A 21,313-nucleotide genomic window follows, 5' to 3' on the forward strand; every position below is an offset into this window, starting at 1 on the left:
CCTGTCATGACGGAGACCCGGGTTCGTTTTCCGGTGTCTTCCCTTGTAAAAATAAATAAATAAATAAATAAATAAATAAATAAATAAATACACAAAATAATAAATAATAGGGGGTGGGAAAGGAGTAAAAAAATTGGGGTAGATTGCAAACTAGTGCTGAATGAGAGGGAGGGGTAAAGGATATGGAATGTATGGAGTTTTTATTTTGACTTTCTTTTTTCTGGAATGATGCAAATGTTCCAAAAATGATCATGGTATTGAATACACAAATATGTGATGATATCGTCATACCAAATTGTATACTTGGGATGGACTGTGTGGTGCCTGAAGGTATCTCAATAAAATATTTTTTAAAAATAGGGCAAGAAGGAAAGCAGCAGAGGGGATGGACAGAAGCAAACAGTTTAAGAGCTCTTCTGGAGTTGCGTCCACAGGGCTTGGAAATGGGATTAGGTTAAAGGGGTGAGGGAGAGTGAGGGTGATCCCAGGTTTTTGATTTAGGCAACTGGGAAGGATAATGAAAATTATTCACCGAAGAAGAGACTGCGGAAGTTTAAGGAAGAGCCTGTTTGGGGGCATGGTGAGTTTGTGATATCTGCAAAGGCCAGCCGTCAATCTAGGAGCAGAACACCAGACGAGTGGGATTCTCTCAGCAGGGCCAGCGAGAACCAAATGCCAGAACGCGGCTGGACGAGCGGCTCCGGAAGCCGCGCGCGCAGGCGCAGGGCGGCGGCGGGGCGCCCCCTCGCGGACCCGCGACAGCGCGCAGGGACCGCCCCTAGCTTCGCGCCGCCGCCGCCGCCCGCCTTAGCCCAACATGGCGATGCACAACAAGGCGGCGCCTCCTCAGATCCCCGACACCCGGCGGGAGCTGGCCGAGCTCGTGAAACGGAAGCAGGAGCTGGCGGTGAGCGTCGGGGGCCGGGGGCGCCCAGGTCGGGGCTCCGCTCCAACCCCCTCCCCCGGGCGCCAGCCCGGCGGCGTCTGGCCGTTACTCCGGGGGCGCAGCGGCGGGCTGGGACGCCGGCGGCCTGAGACCCGGCTGCCATTCCGTGGCCCGCGGCCGCCTCTGCTTTCCGGTTGTTCGGGTTCGGAGCTGGGACCCGGGGCCGGGCCTCGGGCCGGGGGGCGGGGCGCGGGAGCCGGGGAGAAGGAGGGGTTGGAGAAAGGAGGGGCGTGGAGGAAGGAAGGCGCCTTTGGGGAGGGGGCGGGCTGTGTGTGGGCGCTGTAGAAAGGGCGAGTGTGTGTGAGCCTGGGGAGTGGGGACGGGCGTGTCCGTGGCCCTTGGGGGTGGGTGAGGGCGGACGTGTACGCGATCTTGGAGGGGTGAAGGTAGGCGGGCGTGTCCATGGGCTGTGTGTGTGGGGGGGCGGGGGGCTCAGATTTGCCCCTGGATTTTGGGGAGGTGGGGTACGAGGAGGGTGTGGGAAGGGGATACTGTCTGACCTTTGGAGGATGGTCGGGGGTTCTGTCCTTTTGGGGACTAGGAGTAGATTCGTTGGATGGGGTATTGCACATCTAGAAGGTGACAGGCGAGGGGAGAGGACTCGGTCTATGGAGCTGGCAGTTGTGACGTGCACCCAGGGTCCTGTGCACCTTGGAGACTGACTGCTCTCCCCTCCCGTGTTTTGGTTTGGGCGTCCGGGAGGCCCGTATCACCTGAACCTATCCTTCCAAGTTTCCATAGCAACTGGCAGCCCAATGCTGGCAGCCTTTCTGAGTCAACCTGGAGGGAAGCGAGTAGGCTCAGGAAGACTGCCCACTCTTCCCTCTCCCTGGTGGCGAGACCTTTTGTGCGTGGTAGTGAAGGCTGCCCACGTTCTGCTTCAGCCCGGGTCCATGAACCTTCTGAAATATATGCGGATTTTTACATGTGTATGCGTTTTTTACTGAGGACTGACTCTACATTCTCAAGGGGTCGTTATGTCCAAAAGGTCAAGACTGCCCTCATCCTGAAAAGCCTGCCCCTCTCCATTATCATCAGTCTCTCCACAAGGGTGGTTTAGTGTGCTTGAGCACAGATCTTTGTCTCATATCCAGATTTCAGTTTGGGCAGACTTAATGTTTGCATTTAACAGGCATTATCCGTGTCCATGTTTTTCATCTCCCAGGAAACATTGGCAAACCTGGAGAGACAGATCTATGCTTTTGAAGGGAGCTACCTGGAAGACACTCAGATGTATGGCAATATTATTCGCGGCTGGGATCGATATCTGACCAACCAAAAGTGAGTGTCAGAAGCCTGTCGTGTTCTGCGGTGTTCTCTACTAATATTTGTTTTTAGAACTATATGTTTCTTTGGTACAACTTTATAGCGAGGCAGTAAAATGGTGGCAATAGAAAGAGGTTTGGGCTTGAATTGGACTCTGGCTCAACCACTCACTCCTTGAGTACCTTGGGCACATCCTACATTCATGGAATAGGGGCAAGGTGGAGGTATCACACAGGGTTGTGAGAGGTTTAAATGAAATACAGTATATGAAAATACCTTATACGAAAACACTGCGTTAGTGTTTTCCACATTTTAATCAGTCATGAGTTTTACCCTCACGATTTTTGCCATACCTGTGAGTCAATTATACCACTATTTATTTAATAATATTCTTTAAGACTTTCCAAAATGTTCAAATCAGTAAAAAAATTAAAGGACTAGTATATGAACACTAGATACTTATCTACATTCACCAATAGTGACGTGTTGCCACATTTGCTTTCTCTTTTCTAATACATATAAAGATGTATATATCTATACTTTTAAAAATGTATGTATTTTATTTTGAAATAATCACAGTCACAGGAACTTGCAAAAATAGTAGAGAGAGGTTCTGTGTACCCTTCACCAAGTTTTCACCAATGGTTGTGTTTTAAATAACTGTTGTAAAGTGTCAAACCAGTAAATTGACATTTGTACACATTTGTGTGTATAGTTCTATGCCATTTTATCACATATGTAGATTCATGTAACTACCAAAACAACTGAGATACAGAACTATTCTGTGACCGCAAAGATCTCCCTCAGGCTACCCCTTTATAGTCGTACCTCCCTCTCCTCCCAGTGCTTTTTTTTTTTTTTTTTTTTTTTGCTAAACCTTTTGAAAGTTAGATGCAGATGTCCTGACACTTTGCCTCTAAATATATCAGCATGTATCTCCTAAGAATAAGAACATTTCTCCTACCTAACCACAGTTATCACACTTAGAGAGTTGACATTGCAATAGTAGCATCATCTAATATACTTTTCAAATTTCCCCAGTTGTCAAAGAGAAAAAAAAAAGCCTTGCTGATTTGTTTTGTTTGATCCAGGATCCAGTCTGTGTTTGTGCATTGCATCTGTTTGTTGTGTCTTTTTAGTCTCTTTTAATTTAGGAGAGTCTCCCATCCTTTTTTTTTGTTGTTGTTGTTGTTGTTTATCACATAGTGTTGTAGAATGTACCACATTCCAGGTTTTTCTTTTTGTAGTCTCATAAAACTCATAAAGAGGATACATATTTTTGGAAAAAATCCTACATAAATGATGTTGCATACCCCTTGTTATATACCCATTTTTATATCAGGAGGCACATATAATCATATTGTCCCACTCTTGGTGCTGCTAAATTTCATTTCTCAGTTGTAAAAGTTCATTTTTTTTCTGTTTGTAATTAACAAGTAATTTGGAGGGTTATACTTTTAGGTAGTGTGAATATACTACTTCCTCCATACTTTTATTCAATGGTTTTAGTGTTCATGGTTGATTTTATCTTAGTTGTTATACTGGGGGTTGCAAAATGGTGATGTTCTAATTTTATTATTCCTTTTTTATTTATTACTGGCATTCTGAAAGAAGAGCCTTCTCTCTCTATTTTCCCTCCCTTTCATTCATTCTTTTTCTTTATCTCTTTCTTGTATTACTGTGGACATAAGGATTTAAAAAAATAAATCAGTGTGTTGGGATCTAGTACTGTCACTTTTTTTTGAAGATTCTAGGGGTTTATTCTATTTATTTAGTAAATTTTTAAAATTGAAATATTTGCAGAGAAGTGCACAAATCATAAATGTACAGCCTCAGTGACTTTTCACAAAGTGCACATACCTATCATTATTCCTTTTAGTTTGTCCCCAACATGGTCAGCAGGCACCTCTTTAACCTGGTTCCTTTGTCCTTTTGACATGGCATTATTAGTCTTTGAACACTTTCTTGCTTTCTGGCCCAATAAGATGTCCCAGGCTCACCATATCCTTTCCCAAGCACAAAACTTGATATCATCCATTTCTCTATGAAACCCTGGTTCTTTCTTTAAATTTTTAAAATTACGTTTTTTAAACAGATAATGCTTCATGTAATTAATTTGTGCTAGTCATTTTAAATAATTAGCTTTAAAAATACATTATACAATGGAAATATTTGTGAACCATCTAAAATAATCTCATGTGCCTCAGGGAGATGGATATACTTCACACTTTGGAAAACACTGCTGTCTTTATAAACATTTAGCATAAAGGTTGTTTTGGCCAACTAGAGTGGTAAATCCTCCATTAATTCCCCTTTATAGTAAATTTTGTATTCCTTTTTTTTCCTCCCTGGCCAAATATAAAATAATGTTTTGCTCCTCATGCAAAATCATTTTTTCTATCATATCCAACCGCTGAATGCCAGAGTCTGATGAATTCCTTTAAAGAGGAAAAGCTGAAGTTTACCAAATTCCCTTCTTATTTTTCTTCCTAAATAATCACATAAATTCACCCTTTTGTGTCTAATAATTATGATTTTTGAATTGAGGGCATATTCTGCTTCAATAGATGTCAGTCCTTCCTTCCTCTTTATCTGAATCACCCTACCTCTCTTGTTCAGGAGTATGTGTGAATATCTCTCTGTTGTCCATCTCTGCCTCTGGGCATATGTGTGTGGCTCTCGGCCTCCATTTCTCTGGGTATTTGTGTGTTTGTATGTTATGTCCCTTTCAGTTTGGCAGGCTCTCCATACTCCTGTCTGTGTGTGTGTATGTATGCCTTCTATATAAATCTTTTATGTTTTCTTTCCCAGTTTGTTTTCATATAATTTTCATCTGCCTTTTTCTTTGTCTTTTTAACCCTTTTTCCTTGCCCATGCTCTTCTTTCCTATCTATAGTCCCTGTTTTTAATTGTGAAAACAGAATAACAGTGTTTTAGGATATTCTAAGAAACAAATCTATATGAAGTTAACTCTGCTTTGTGAGTGGCCTTTAATTGTGATGGCATTTCTGTATGGAACATGCTAAAAAAAAAAAAAAAAAGAAAAAATACTTCCTTTCACCCTTCCTGGGGCATCCCCAGCTTGAACCATAGATATAACTTGGTGCTTATGAGTTTCTTCTGTGTGTTTTAGAAACTCCAATAGCAAAAACGATCGAAGGAACCGGAAGTTTAAGGAAGCCGAGCGGCTCTTCAGTAAATCCTCAGTTACTTCAGCAGCTGTAAGTGAAGCCGAGGGTGGAGGGGGGATCTTTCTATGCCACATTGTTGAGGATAACCTCGATTCCAAAAGGGAAGTTTTCTCTTCCCTTCCTCCCTTGCTCTATGAGTGCTCAGCTGAGGTCTATGAAAATTTTTCTAGTAACTGGTAGCTTTTTCTTTTAGGCAGTAAGTGCATTGGCAGGAGTTCAAGACCAGCTCATTGAAAAGAGTAAGTAAATTTTTTTAAGCTACCATAATCCCTATATTTATCTCCTGTCTAACTGTGTACCTAAGGACTGCATCTGTTATACTCCTGCCTTTTCTCTCTAGAAGTTAGGAACATTTTTAAGTATCCTTAATCATGTCTGTCTTTTCAGGAGGAAACTATTATGTCCTTCCTGCCTCTTATTCCATACAGAGGTTACTTTAGCTGCTCAAAGACACAAAGATATGTCTTCACTTCAGCCCTGATAAGTCTTACAGATTCTTAGGGAATACCTTCCCCTCCAACTTTTTAAAAATAAAAATAAACTCTTATTATAGAAAATTTCAGACCTACCTAATAAATCCCAAAGAATCTATTATCCAACTTCAGTATTTATTCATAGGGAATTCTCTTCCTGTAAACAGATTGTACTTATGTGTTCCTAAATATAAAATGGAGATTAGATAGTAGTTACTTTGGAGACCAATTGTATCATTCTCTGTATATAAGCCTTACAGTCCAATGTATTCTGATTTTTAGTGACAGGATATAGATGTGACATTTATCCCTCTGAGTTACACTCTGTGTGGCTGTATTGGACATTTTCTCAGTGCATTGCAGCACTTTGAAATACAGCCTGCCTTTGTATAGTGACCACGTACTTCTTTCAGATGGTATACTTAGTGGGAAATCCATTCTTTTGTTTGCACTGGGGCAATGATTTAAGGAAAAGGATTTTGGTAGTTTGGGAATTAGAAATACTCCGTAACTTCAGTTATTATCTCTGTGTACAGATTTCTACATCTCTAGCTCCACCTCTAACCTCTTTCTTGAGTTTAAGTCATACGTTTCCTTCTAGTCGTTTCCATTTAGATGTTCAAGCTAAAACATTTCGTCTAAAACCACACTGTTTTATTCCCTTGAAAACATGTCTGCTCAATTTTTCTGTTATGGTACTTCTCCTCTCCCTCATTCAAAACTTTGTAGGCATTTTTTTATTCCTTTCTTTACAACCTAGTCAGTCATACCAAGTACTTTTCATTTTTCTTTCACTGTGGCTCTCAACTAAATCTTATTTCTTTTCAAGTACACGACCATTCCTAGAATGGAGAGTCATATCATCTCCTATGTAGAATAACTAGACTGATTGAGGAATATCCTGGATCGCACTCCTTTGAGTTGAGATGAAATGGCTTTCTATTTGGGCAGGTGTCCTTGTCTGGCTTGGTTTTCACAAGAGCCTTTAATCCTGCCCTATCTCAGCTGATAGTTCAGCATATTGCTCTGTACCTAACTACTCACATGGAATGGCTGCACCTGGGTATTTGTAGAGAGGGGATACTTGAAGTCACTGTTTGCAGATGAGACAAACACTTACATAATAAGGATTTTCTAAAGCAGATGTAGGTCATCCATTCCTCTAAAATCTTTCCTCTGCGTTGAGCTACACCCCTGGAATGTGCATCATATTGGTATTCCTTGGTCTCTACCATAAAATTACCTTTACTAATTAGACTTTGGTTCTGTAAAATGTGTTTATTGTAAGAGGGTGGTGTGGTTATTATTTTTTTATCATAGCTAAGTTTCCTCTCCTTTAGAAACAGTTTTTCCCTTAACACCTGATTGGTTTTTACTGAAAATCTTGTAATTGATTCTTTCCCTCTCTGTATGGGTACTAAAATGCTTAAGCCAACTTTGTGGTTCCCCTCTATTGAGTGAAATAGGAATTTATAACATGCATTTTGAGAATGAATTTTGGTGCTGCATCCAGTGTACCTTCCTCTTCTATTTCTCTTTGCTTTACTTTTTTCATTTTAAATTTATTTTATTGGGTTTTATTTATATGAATCTTGATAAGCTGCCTTGAATCCTTTTTGAAATAAAGCAGAGTATAGAGAATTACTTACACACAGGAGTTCATTAAATCACACGAGCCCTTTTAAAGTAATCTTCTTGCATTCTGTCTCACCTTTACACTATTACCACCTCCTACTGCTATCTTTTAAGATTTTATTTTTGTCTTGAAATTTTCTGCGGTTTGCTATGATGTCTCCTACTATGGATTTGTTTTTAGTTATCTGATGGCTGGGTTGTGTTGAGCTTGTTGAAACTGTGGGTTAGTATTTTTTCATCAGTTCTGAAAAATCCTTAGTTATTATCTCCAGATATTTATTTGCCCCGTGTTCCCTCTCCTCTGTCCTTCTAGTACTCCAGTTTAATGTATATCCAACCCATTTTTTTTTTTTTTTTTTTTTTTTGGCATGGGCAGGCTTGGGAATCAAACCCGGGTCTCTGGCATGGCAGGCAAGAATTCTGCCATTGAGTCACCATTGCACTGCCCTCTTATTGTATTTTTCAGGCCTTTTTCCATCTCTTCTATATCATCTATCTTTTTGTCTCTTCATGCTGCATTCTAAGTCTTTTTCTGACCTGTTTACCAGTTTGCTGATTCTCTTTTCATCTGTCTCTGATCTGATGTTAAACCTTGCTAGTTTAAAAAGCTTTGCTGTGGTATTTTTAATTTCCAGAAACCTTACTACTTAAAAAACTTCGTTATTGTATTTTTACTATTCAGAAACTCTATTCTTTTTAAAAATCTGCTGTGTAATTTTTTTTACAGTTTTCTCTGCAGTTATCGTCAAACTTTTATTTCTGAAGCATAGTAAACATAGTTGTTCTATAATCTTTGTTTAATTTCAGCCTCTGAAGTTCTTTAAAGGTCTCTTTCTGTTGTTCTGTTTTTTTCTGCTGGTTATATTACTCATAAAATCTACTTTCCCTTTGTCTTTGGTTCTCTTTGACTATGTAGTGGTCTTTGTACTTAAAAAGTAGCTGTAGGAAAAGTTTCATGTACTAATTTCCAGAAACCTATAACCTCCAGATGGTTCCTAAGCTAGATAAGTCCTGAAACCCAGAGGGGCCAACCTCTCCAAGAACATTAATTACATCCCCCTGTCGTATATTGTTGACAGCCCTTTTCCACATGAAAAAGTTAGAATGGGCATAGCCCTAATATCCCTAAAGATTGGGGGAAGGATCAAAAGAGGAGGAGGAATTATAACAGATAAGATAGGATTTAACAAATGAGAATGACTGCTGAATCATTATATTGATATTTCTTTTAGTCTCCAGTATCTTCAAGCAGCTAGAAGGAAAAACCTGAAATTGTCGAATTGTAACCTATACCAAACTTGTTCTACTTTTGCCTTTCATTTTTCTTTCTATAGAATCCTTCCAGTGGCTCAGAATTTCTGCATAAAAGATCTTGTAGAATGAGTTTTGTATTTCAGTGCCTTTGGTCTTTGATTGCAATGAAGCAAACATTTTTTTCTCTTAGAATTTTGACTTGCATATTCCTAGATCTCAGGGATTTTGGAGTTTTGCACTTTTGACATTTTGTTTTCAAACTGCTCTGAAAATTTTCCTCAAAAATACATTATTTTCTGCTTTTCTTTATTTCTTTCATATGTACCCAAACTAAAGTGATAGAATGGATTAGCGTGGTCCCCAATAGAGGGGTTTTATGTAGATTTGTGAGACAGTATATATTCTTATAAAAAAAATAAAGCAAAAGAAAAACAAAATAGGTTGTTTTTATCCAGTCACCGCTGTTTGTTTTACTGGTCTTCTCTGAAGGTTTCATCAAACCAAATCTCTCTTCAGCATTTACATCATGCCAGTGGTAAGTAAATGACAGCATTGAAACTATTGCTCTGAATATCTGCTCTTCCTCCTTTAGACATTTTAGCTGGTTAGAAGCCATTACCTTGGCACTCTTAATATCATTCCTTTCTTTTAATAAGTGTCTCATTTGTAGATTTATTAAATTTAATAAAAATCTGACATTCTTTGCTCTAAGAATAAGTTGCTCATTTTTATGGCAGTAAGAAACAAACTGTGTGTCTTTCCACAATGGCAGAATGGTAAGACTGCCTAATTTTACTTGTTGCTGCACCTTGAAATGTTGTGACCTGCCCATTAAGTGATCACTCTTCTGCTTCCATGAACCAAGGAAATTTATTCTCATTTTGTAGTCTTTCTTTGTATTTTCATAGTTTCTAGTCTTCCAGCCTCCAATCCCTCTTATAAACCATGTGAGCCTAATAATATTAAAACACAAGTTTGGGCGGGCCGCGGTGGCTCAGCGGGCAAAGTGCTTGCCTGCTATGCCGGAGGACCTCGGTTCGATTCCCGGCCCCAGCCCATGTAACAAAAAACGGAAAAACAAAATACAATAAAACAAGAAAATGTTTAAAAGATGTTTCCCTTTCTTCCTTCCTTCCTTCCTTCTATCCTTCCTTCCTTCTCTCTGTCTTTCCTTTAAAAAAAAAAAAAAAACAAAAAAAAAAAAAAACAAAACACAAGTTTGTACAGAGAACTCAGTAAATATCCATTGTTTAATGTCATTCCTGTGTTCAAGACTTCTTAGTAGCTTTCCCTCATTATCTCCTGCTAACAGCTGTTTTACAGTCTTTACTGCTTGTTTAAAATTTGACATGTCTTAGAACTCAAGGATATTACGATCTGAACACTTAATGTGTTTCAGACACTAAGCACACACTTTATTTGCATTATCTCATTTAATCCTTAAAGCTACTCCTTCAGGATGGATACAGATTTTAAACTCCATTGAAGTAGAGACCTCTGCTGGTGTCAGGGTAATGCCGACCTCATAGAATGAATTAGGAAATAATCCTCCCTCTTTTATTTTTTGGAAGAATTTGAGAAGGTTTGGTGTTAAATCTTTAAATGTTTGGTAGAATTCGGTGGTGACACTATCCAATTCTGGACTTTTCCGTGTTGGGAGGTTCGTAATTATTGTTTCAGTCACTTTACTTGTTATAGGTCTTTTGAGATTTTCTATTTTGTCTTGCTTTAGATTAGGTCATTTGTATGTTTCAAGGAATTATGTGATTCCGTATCATGTGCCAACAAATTAGAAAACCTAATTTTAATTGTGAAAACAATAACAGTGTTTTAGGATATTCTAATTTTCTAATTTGTTGGCATATACTTGTTCATAGTACTTCTTATGATCCTTTTTATTTCTGTAAGGTTCATAGTAATGTCTCCCCTTTCATTCCTGATTTTAGTTGTTTCTTTCCCCTCTCTTTTTTCTTTTTCAGCCTGGTTAGTGGTTTGTCAATGGTACTGATCTTTTTAAAAAGCCAACTTTTGGTTTGTTTATTTTCTCTGTTGCTTTTCTCTTCTCTGTTTCATTTATCTTTGTTCTAATTTTTATTACTTCTTCCTTGTACTAACTTCGGGTTTAGTCTGCTCTTGTTTCTAGTTTCTCTAGGTGTGGTTAGGTTATTGATTTATCTTTTCTTCTTTTGTAGATGTTTAGAGTTATAAATTTCCCTCTAAGCACTGACTTTATCCCATAAGTCTTACTATGTTCTATTTTGTTTTTTTCCTATTTTGTTTGCATCTCAAGATATTTCCTGATTTCCCTTGTGATTTCTTCTTTGATCCCGTTTTTTTTTTTAAAGCTGAAAAATATCCCGTATGTGGTTGTGTCCTCCTCTGTTGGTAAGCAGTCATATATTTCCATTTTTTCCCACTATAAATAATGCCACAGTAAGCTTCCTTATACGTATATCCCCTTTGGCAAAGGAATTTTTATTTATTTTTTAATTCTATTAAGGTAAATTTTGAATCTATACAAAAGCAGAGTAAAATAATGAATCTTTATATAACCCTTCAACCTGCTTCAGCGACCATTAGTACATGGCCAGTCTACCCTCTCAACACCCCATCCACTCTCCTCCCACTCCCCATGTCATTTTGAAGCAGATCCCAGACACCATACTTTTTTTTTTGTATACATGCTTCATAGCATATTTCTAAATGATAGACTCTTAACACCATTTAAAAAAAACACAAAACTTTCTTAATATCAACTATTTAGGCTGTGTTTAAATTTCCAGCTATTGCATAAATATCCTAAATATTTTTCACAATTAAAAATATCAAGCTCCAATTAAAATATTGGTTGACATGTCTTATAAGTGTTTTTGATACTATATGTTTGTGCTTGCTCTCTTTATTTTCTCTCTCTTTTTCTCCTTGTTTTTTTTTTCTTTTTTTAACAGCTTTATTGAGATAAAATTCACATACCATGCAATTCACCCATTTAAAGTATACACTTCAGTGGTTTTGGTATATTCACAGGTATATGCAATCATTGCCATAGTCAATTTTAGAACATTTTCATCATGTCAAAAAAGAATCCCCCCATGCCCGTTAGCTATCGTATTCCTAGCCCCCACCCCCACCTTGTTTTTATTGATTGGAGAAATTGGATTGTCCTATAGTTTCTGAAAGTCTGAATTATGCTGATTACTTCTTTCATAGTGTAGTTTACCATGTTCCTCTGCCCTCTGAATTTCCTGAATATTGGTTTTTGACTCTAGAGACCATTAGAATCTGGTTTGATTTTTTTTTTTTGCAAAAATTCTTCAAGGGTGTTCTTCTATCAGGAGATGCATAATGTCTGGTTGTCCCTGTTTATGGTGTTAGTCCTTGATGCTCTTTACCACCAGTCTCTGTGTAAATGTGTCTCCAGTGATTCTGGTTGTCTGCAGTTCATTCTCTAATACAGTCATTAGGAAGGACACGTGGGAACAATATTATCCACATTCTTACATGTTCGTAACAATTTGGCTGCAGCCTTTATACTTCTATATAGTATAGAATATATATAGTATATATTCTATACTATATATATATAATATATAGTGTATATTATACTTCTATGTAGTATGATTTTTTTCTTTTATTTGTAATTCCTACCTGCTTTCTTTCACCTAACTTCCAAGTGTTCTGATTTACATTGTTTGTTTGTTCTCATATCTGGTATCAATTTCTTAATTCGTCTTCTTTCTTTTGAAATATCAGATAGGTTTACCTATTTGGTGGAGTATCTTTCTGGCATGCTTTGTAGAGATGTTATTCTCTTTTATTTTCATGTTAATCCTAACCTTTTCTTTTGCTAATTAAAAGCATTTTAACCATTTTGTTCAGAAATAATTAATATACCATAAAAAATTCACCCACTTAAAGTGTACAGTTCAATGTGTTTTTGTATATTCATGGGTTGTGCTTTCATCTTCACAGGCTAATTTTTTTTTTTTACATCTAATTTTAAACATTTTCATCCCACCCTAAAAGAAACTCTGGGCCTGTTAGCAGTCACTCCCCATCTCCCACCCCACCCCAGGCCTAGGCAACAATAATCTACTTTATGTCTCTGTAGTTTTTTCTATTCTGATGTCATATAAATCAAATCACATAATACACGTGGTCTTTTGTGACTGGCTTCTTTCACTTAGCATGTCGATTTCAGGTCCATCCATGATGTTGAATGTATCAGGACTTAATTTCTTTTTATTACCAAATATTATTGCATTGTATGCATATGCCATGTTTTATTTATCCATTTATCAGTTGTTGAACATTTGAGTTGTTTTCACTGTTTGGCTATTATGAATAATGCTGCTGTGATCATCCGTGTCCAGGTTTTTCTGTGGATGTATGTTATCTTTTCTTTTGGGCATATACCTAGAAGTGAAATTGCTACCTCATATGGTAACTGTTTTCCAAAGTGGCTACATCATTTTTCATTCCCACCAGCAGTGTATTGGGGTCCCAGTTTTTCCATATGCTACCAACACTTATATTTGTTTATCTTTTTGAGTATAGCCATCCTAGTGGGTATATAAAGTGGTATCCTATTATAGGATATTGTGGGTGTATTTTTTTTTTTTTGGTGAGGGTGTGATAGTAGTACATGGGTTGGGAATGGAACCCAATCTCTTGCATGGCAAGCAAGAATTCTACCACTGAATTGCCTGTACACTCTTCATTGTGGTTTTGATTTGCATTTTCCTAATGTCTAATGAGGTTGAGCATCTTTTCATATGCTTATTAGCCTTTTATATATTTTCTTTGGAAAAATGTATTGAAATCCTTACCCACTTTTAATTTTGTGGGTGTGTATTCTTATTATTTAGTTGTAAGAGTTCTTTATGTATTTTAGATGCAAGTCCCTTATCAGATACGTGACTTGCAAATACTTTCTGCCATTTTGTGGTTTGTCTTTTTACTTTCTTGGTGGTATCATTGGCAACACAAAAGTTTTTGATATTAATGTTATCCAATTTATTTATTTTTTACTTGTGCTTTTGTTATTGTTTCTAAGAAACCATTTCCTAACCCATTCTGAGTTAAGTTTTGTGTAAGGTATATGGGATCCTCCTTCATTCTTTTGCATGTGGCTATCCAGTTGTGCCAGCATCATTTGTTAAAAGACTATTCTTTTCCCTTGGAATTGCCTTGGATCCTTCAAATATCAATTGACTATAAACGTGAGGGTTTGTATTTGGACTGTCAGTGCCATTATGTTGATCTGTATATGTCCATTCATCTATATATGTAGTACCTGGTGGTACGTTTTGAAGCTCTCTTGCTAATTTTTATATGAATTCAGTTTCTCTGAACTTCAGAATTCTGGGCAGGTTTGGTCAGTATACTTTTTCTAGCTCTAGAGCTCCCTCTCCTGTTGCTTTCCTGAAGTGTTAAAAAAAGAGGATCTCTTGATTTCTGAGATCTGGTTTTTTTTTCTCCTGCTTTTATTTGGACTCTCTTTGTTGTTGTTGTTTATTTTTTTATTTTCGTATTTTTATTGTAAAAACTTACAAACATTCCATATATGGTGTACAATCAGTGGCTCACGATGTCATCACATAATTGTGTATTCATCACCATGGTCAATTTTTTTTATTATTGATAAACAACGTACAAGCACATGCATTCTTAACCATTTCAACATTCCATACATGGTGTACAATCAATGGCTCACAATGCCATCACATAGTTGTATATTCATCACCATGATCATTTTTAGAACATTATCACTCCAGAAAAAGAAATAAAAAGAAAAAAGAAAAAACTCATATGTACCATACCCCTTACCCCTCCCTCTCACTGACCAGTAGTGTTTCAGTCTACTCGATTTATTTTAATCTTTGTTCTCCCTTTTATTTGTTTATTTTTTATCCATACTTTTTTACTCATCTGTCTATACCCTAGATAAAAGGAACATCAGACACAAGGTTTTCACAGTCACATAGTCACATTGTAAAAGCTATATCATTATACAGTCAACTTTAAGAAACAAGGCTACTGGAACACTATTCTACAGTTTAAGATAGTTCCCTTTAGCTGCTCCAATACACCATAAAGTAAAAAGGGGATAGCTATATAATACATAAGAATAACCTCCAGGATAACCTCTTGACTCTGTTTGAAATCTCAGCACTGACAGTTTATTTTGAATAATTTCTCTCTTCCCCCTTTTGGTCGAGAAGGTTTTATCAATCCGTTGATTCTGGGTCCTGGCTCATCTCGGGATTTCTGTTCCATGTTGCCAGGGAGATTTACACCCCTGAGAGTCATGTCCCACATAGTGTGGGGAGGGCAGTGAATTCACTTGCCATGTCAGCTTAGAGAGAGACAGGCCACATCTGAGCAACAAAAGAGGTTCTCTGGGTATAACTCTTAGGCCTGATTTTAAGTAGGCTTAGCCTGTCCTTTGCAGGGATAATCTTCATAGGGGCAAACCCCAAGATTGAGGACTCAGCCTGTTGATTTGGTTGTCTCCACTGCTTGCGAGAATATCAGAAATTCTCCAGATGGGAAGTCCCCCCCTTTCCCCAATTCCCCAAGGGCACTTTGCAAATACTTCTTTATTCACTGTCCAGATCACTCTGGGATTTATCGGGGCATCACACTAACCTGGACAAACCAACAAAATCTCATGTATTTGGGCTGTCTCTTTCCCTTTTTTCTTGATGGGAAGATAAGCTTCCCATGTAGTTTAGGGAAGGAGCCAGGGCCAGCTATAGGCAACTTTCTCAAAGTCATCTCTCATGTCCTGGAGACTGATCTCATGTTTTCAGTAAGCTTTTAGTATGCTTGTTAATCTCATTAGTGTATTCTGTGTTAAAATAACCTTTAAGCAGTGAGGTTCCTATTTTCCAGCTGTCCTGAGATCTGCTGCTTCTGTTTACAGTGTTTCAGGTTACATGTTTTTCAGCAACTCTGATAACTTGGATATTTGGACTGTCTTCTCTGTCAATTAGAATCAGTAGTCCTTGAGGATAGGGAATAATCCTATATAATAATGTTCAGAATACCTTTCCTAACAGGCAGATTGCCTGAGGAATACTGATGATGCCTTTTGGGGACTTGTTTTTATTCCCTCCAGGGGAGCCAGGAAGTGGGACTGAAAGTGATACTTCTCCAGACTTCCACAATCAGGAAAATGAGCCCAGCCAGGAGGACCCTGAGGATCTGGATGGATCTGTGCAGGGAGTGAAACCTCAGAAGGCTGCTTCTTCCACTTCCTCAGGGAGTCATCACAGCAGCCACAAAAAGCGAAAGAATAAAAACCGACACAGGTCAGTGGCAGTAATACCACCTCCCCAGAGCTTCCATGACCATTGCTGTGAAGTGACTTTCCTAGAATAAAAACTCTTCAGGATTGTTGCAAAGTCTTTCTGTTGCTGATGAGAAGAAATTCCTTGGGTTCCTATGAAATGGGCTAATTTTTCCTCTAAGGGGAATATTGGTGGACATTAGAGTAACCAGGAAGGAGGACTCCAGGGCATCCTTCTCAGTCTTTCTGTAGTAGGAGAATTTTATTCCAGCAAAACTTTTTCACTATGGTGAATTTGGAATGCTTTTAGACAAGAAAAAGGGGCAATAAAAACTGAATCTGTATAATCGTATTTGAAAGATGCTACTAATGCATGTTGGGAAGCTGCAAAGTGGGATAAAGTCTTTTGCTTATAATTCTGATCCTGGGCCCTGCCTACTCTTATTCTACTGTGAATGGAAAGAACTGATCTGACATGGCTTTTTTCCTTTTTAAATAGATATTTTAGATTATTATTTCTCTGTTTTTCTATTCTTTGTGATGACACTAACTCGGATATTGAGAAGCAATGTAAAGTCTGTACAATGTGAGTGTCTTCCTGGATAACATTTGTCCACCATGTGTTTTTACAGTGTTTAATGAGATAGGACTGACAGCAGTGGACAGAGAGGTCAGATCTTATCCAGAGAGGATTTTAGCTTTCACTCTGCTTGGGGTTTGTGTGGTTATGCCTGGACCTGGGACCTAAGACAATTGGAAATCATGCAGATGTGCTCAGGGAGGGTCTTACACAGTTTCTTGCACTGGCTCTGGACCTTCTCAGAGGCGTGGAAACCAGGTATCCTTAGGCTGGCTTTTGACCCCTTCCTTTTGGAAGCCTGCATGCTGAGGAGTGAAAGGAGGCATGCAAGAAATGAAGGGGTTCCTTGCCTTCCAGTTTGCTTCTGAATTGGGTTGCTTTATAAACCTATAGAATATTCCTTTGTGACCTGATGTGTGAGAATTTTGGCTTTGGAGGCATGGCACATGGAGATAATATGGAATTAACTCTGATTGGTTTGAACCTCTTTGGCATCAACTGATTCTTTATCTGATTCTTTTAAAAGTTTTTCTTGTTTATGGTAGTATTCTTTATACTGCAGAAACTGTCAGTATTTCCTCCAAATAGTGCTTCTTAACATTTTTCTGCAAATCAAAAATCACCGTACTAATCTCATAACCGTAGTAAGAAATAGTAAAATTGCATGGTTTTTTTTTTTTTGTAGGACTACTGGTTATTTGATCATTGTAACAGGACTGATGCTAGCTTATCACAAGCAGTAGCATAGAACCCTATCCTTAAAATTATTAAAAATTTTTCAGGATATTAAATATCATACTCTGCATTGCTGTTATAAAATTACTCCAGGGTCGTCTTTTTTCTTTTTTTTTGCATGGGCAGGCACCGGGAATCGAACCCAGGTCTCCAGCATGGCAGGCGAGGACTCTGCCTGCTGAGCCACCATGGCCTGCCCACTCCAGTAAAGTAATGATTATTGCCCTATTTCAGAATGTCTAGAGTAGAGAAAAATTCCTTGAAAGTTTCTGTGACATTTTCTCCATTACTGATACCACAGACGCTCTAGCTATTGTTTGCTCCAGGCAGTACCTCATATTCGTTCATTTGAAATTTGCCCTTTTCAGGAATGTGAAAAGTAATCAATGTTTAGCATTCATAAATGAACGTGGTGTTCTGAATTCTTATCTTTTACAAGATATCTGAACAATAAGTAAGTTCCAATGTCTTAAAAGAAAAAGTCAAAATAATAATTTAAGGTTGTTCTTACAGAATTTTACTACTATGACAAATTCTAGCATTCTTCTGGGTGATTTGTAAAATTTTAATTAACTAAGTACACTGTTTTGATTTAGTGAACAAAGTTAGACTGAAAGTGAAATATTTGATAATCCTTGCTTTGTATACTTATCATATACTCTTTCTTAAGTATTTTAAGTGATACTGGTGCATAAGGAATATTGAAATTAAGCTTTCTTCCAGTTTCACTCATGCAAACATTGGCTAGGAGGAAAATGCAACCGTTTGCATATTGTTTTCCCACCTGTCTACAGTCTGAAAGGCAGTGGAGCTGGCTAAGGGGTCAGTGTCATACTCTAGGTGAATGTTTGCTTTGGAGGTCTGCCCAGACTTGGTCTGCTTACAGGGATGGCACAAATGGCCTCCTCCTCTCCACTGTTCCCGCCCAAGTCCCTGAGGCTTGGGGTGCTTGTGGATGTCAACTTCCTTTTGTTTTAATAGGGGCTCTGCAGATGTGGGTGTTCCTTAATTGTATCTCTGACACACATACAGCTAACTACCATTACCAATTCAGAGGGCAGAGGAATATGGTTCTTCAGTTTCTGGAACAAGACTCTTCCACTGAAGTTGACTCATTCAAACCTTGGTTTCTAGGATGAATGCTGTAAAAGGAAACACTTGTTCTCTGGACACATTTAGAACATAAAACCTGAGTAAAAAGTTACATGATGTTTTCTCTTTTTTTAAAGTTCAGAATGTTGTCTATTTTTTTTTTTAATAATAATATATTATGCTCTGTTGCTAGTACTGTTGTCTTCAAAGTCCCTTTCATTGTATGACTAAACCTTTCTTTCTCTGTTTCTTCTAATGCCCTAATTATATTTTTCATTCAGTGAAATATTTTAAAAGTTCTAACTCTGAATCTGCAGCTAATAAAAAGCTTCAGGTATCTATAGTTTTCTAATGACATAATTTTTCCTTTCATGATCTATTCTGATATTAAATCCATTGAAGAAAGAAAATCTGACCACAAACTCTTTGGTGCTTTGATGTTTGCAACTTTATGGCATAAGATTCTTAAAGCTGATTTTATTTCTACAAATCTTGCTAGGGTGGCTAATCGACTAATTCAAATTAGTATATTAATTTCTGTTGCTTTCTTCCTTTCAAATGCTGCCCCTCAGCCCGTCTGGCATGTTTGATTATGACTTTGAGTAAGTTTGATTTGAATTAGTATTTGTGCTGTGTTGTTTAGTGTGTAGACACAAATATGCCTTTTTGAGACTTTTCTAACCCATAGTTTATCTGTTTAATTGTAGGTATGTATATTAGGTTAGGCTGGGAAGTTTTTTTTAAAAACAGAAAAACGTGATGGAGGTAACATTTTATTTAATAACTTGAGCAAAATTAAGTAAACTTCACTTTTATGCATTTTAATTTCTTTTCAAATAGACAATCTTTAATTCATATTCAAATTGATTTTCTGGCTTTGCTTTATAAGGAGATTAATAGTTTAAGATATTTTGCTTTGGAAAGACTTAAAAATTGAAATTCATTCAATTTCTTTTGTGTTTCATGTCCAGAAATACAGCCTCCTAGTCTCTTTCCTGACTTAATCACCCAGTGTCTCAGTGATATAGTTACAGAGCTAACACATTAACATAGAGCATGCCCTCTTAATCCAATCTCTTTAAGAAGTAATTTTGGAATATTTTGAAAATTTATATGGCTTTCATAACTATTGTATATTTCTTTTTGAGTCATCTAAGTTTGCCTGGTGGCAAGAGTATCTGTTCTTATTTTTAAACTGATACTTGCTTAATAATATCTGGGTAAACAACTAAATATGACATAGCCTAATGAAGAATATGGATTTTGTTTAACCAAATAGTCTTTTTATAGCTTGTGCCCTATGCAGTAGCTGATTCTTGAACCCGTTTTCTGTAAATTAAAATGCAAATATCTTTTATCTTTCCTACCACAGGATTGATCTGAAGTTAAACAAAAAACCACGAGCTGTAAGTATTAGCCAGGCCATTTCAGAGAGTCTGGCAGTTTTGTAGATGATTGGAAAAATTTATTCTGTCTTCAGAGTTTGAGGGCTCCTAAGCTGGTCTGGGGTCACAGTTCCAGTTTTAAAGTCCAGAGCGTCTATCTGGATGCACCTTATTTACATTTGATGTTGTGAAGAGAGAAAGAGGTTACACATGTTTTCAGTGAAGAAAAATTTCCTTTAATTAAAAAATAAAAGCATTAATGCTAGCTTTTTTGTTGTTGTTGTAACTGGTGGGCTTAGATGGTCTAATAAGGAAAGAATTGATGTTTCAGTCCCTTCAGGACTCTGAAGACAGGCCATTTTCACATGTGAGGTATTGTAAATTCTATTGAAATAGGATCCTCAGCTACAGAGCAATCTCCTAGCAGAGTTGTTGAGATTTTTTTTTTCTTAGATTCAAACCACTGTTCTACTGAAAGTAAGTTGGGACTTTTATTTTTCTCTTTTTAGGACTATTAGAAGACTGATTAGTGCAGAAGCTTCCAGGCTATAGAGCCCTGCTTCCCTTGTCCAACCTCACAAAGATAGACATCCCTCACCTGAGTGTGTGGCCGTCCACATCTGCTTTCCCAGACCCAGTGCCTGTGACTCTAAGTAGTTGGTTCTGAAATGTGATGACAAAAAAAATCATTTGTTAGACCACATCGAATCATTTGCTTTGTGCCATTTTTAGTAACAGAACTGCAGGAAGACCAAGACATGGTTATAATCCCAGCAAGTTGCTAACTGGGCATTTCTCCCTTCTTGGAATGGATGCCTCCTCACAAAGCTGTTGGCATCAGCTTCATCTGTGACGCCCATCAAGACATGGTCTCTGGTTTTGTTTTAAGCTAAAAGTAGAATCACAAGTCGCATTTCAGATGAAGTCTGTAAATATCTGGCGTTTTCTTATTGTGCTTTATGTTTTATTATTTTTCTATTGTTTTTATCACCTTATTTCCTTTGGGAACATTTTGTAATGCAGTTGTACAGCTCATACCTTCCTGCTGGCATATTGAAGAATCTTGTTTTATGCAGTTGCCAATATTCTCACTTGAAGATACTCTGGGTTACCACAAATAAAATGGGGATCTTGGCTATTTTGTGTTTTTGCAAGGGAATGTTAAAGAGTGTTTATTTAATAATTACCTATCTAGAATCTTTCTGAGTTAGAAGCAGCTTCAAACATGAGTTTGAATTAGCCCTTTTAAAGTAGATATTTTTATTATTTTGTATAAATAAAATTTCCCAGGCTTTGATTTCTCATGTTTTACTTTTAAACTTGAGATTATTTTTCCATTTATTTTATTTAGTCATATCATGCCTTATGGAAATTTCTTTTTCCATCTTTTTTCTCATTACTGGTATTTACCTGATTAAATATTACTCTAAAAATCACTAAGACGTAAGGAAAAGCTCAAAAT

General features: G+C 37.6%; 1 protein-coding gene across 3 annotated transcripts; it reads left to right on the forward strand.

The window, feature by feature from the left end:
• The first annotated feature begins 742 nt into the window (after window positions 1-742).
• On the forward strand, window positions 743-21,148 carry MEAF6 (MYST/Esa1 associated factor 6). Of its 3 annotated transcripts, XR_013171074.1 has the most exons (8): window positions 743-907; window positions 2,112-2,227; window positions 5,346-5,433; window positions 5,597-5,642; window positions 15,889-16,081; window positions 19,174-19,231; window positions 19,839-19,872; window positions 20,361-21,148. XR_013171074.1 is itself a non-coding variant. In XM_077150256.1 (7 exons), the coding sequence occupies exons 1-7, from the start codon at window positions 818-820 to the stop codon at window positions 20,367-20,369; spliced, it is 576 nt and encodes a 191-aa protein (XP_077006371.1). In that variant the 5' UTR covers window positions 743-817; the 3' UTR covers window positions 20,370-21,148. The 3 variants fall into 3 exon arrangements, 2 of the variants coding, with proteins under 2 accessions (XP_077006371.1, XP_077006373.1); XM_077150256.1 differs by lacking the exon at window positions 19,174-19,231; XM_077150258.1 differs by lacking the exons at window positions 743-907; window positions 19,174-19,231 and adding an exon at window positions 1,680-1,934.
• The last annotated feature ends 165 nt before the right edge of the window (window positions 21,149-21,313 follow it).

This window comes from Tamandua tetradactyla, chromosome 2 (genome assembly GCF_023851605.1).
Source record: "Tamandua tetradactyla isolate mTamTet1 chromosome 2, mTamTet1.pri, whole genome shotgun sequence".
In the NCBI taxonomy this organism is placed as follows: domain Eukaryota; kingdom Metazoa; phylum Chordata; class Mammalia; order Pilosa; family Myrmecophagidae; genus Tamandua; species Tamandua tetradactyla.

Excerpts from the sequence above, each read along its gene's own strand:
- MEAF6 (XM_077150256.1), top strand. The coding sequence starts at position 818 with ATGGCGATGCACAACAAGGCGGCGCCTCCTCAGATCCCCGACACCCGG. Across the intron at positions 2,228-5,345 it reads CGATATCTGACCAACCAAAA|AAACTCCAATAGCAAAAACG; the intron begins GTGAGTGTCAGA and ends TGTGTGTTTTAG. Across the intron at positions 16,082-19,838 it reads AAGAATAAAAACCGACACAG|GATTGATCTGAAGTTAAACA; the intron begins GTCAGTGGCAGT and ends TTCCTACCACAG.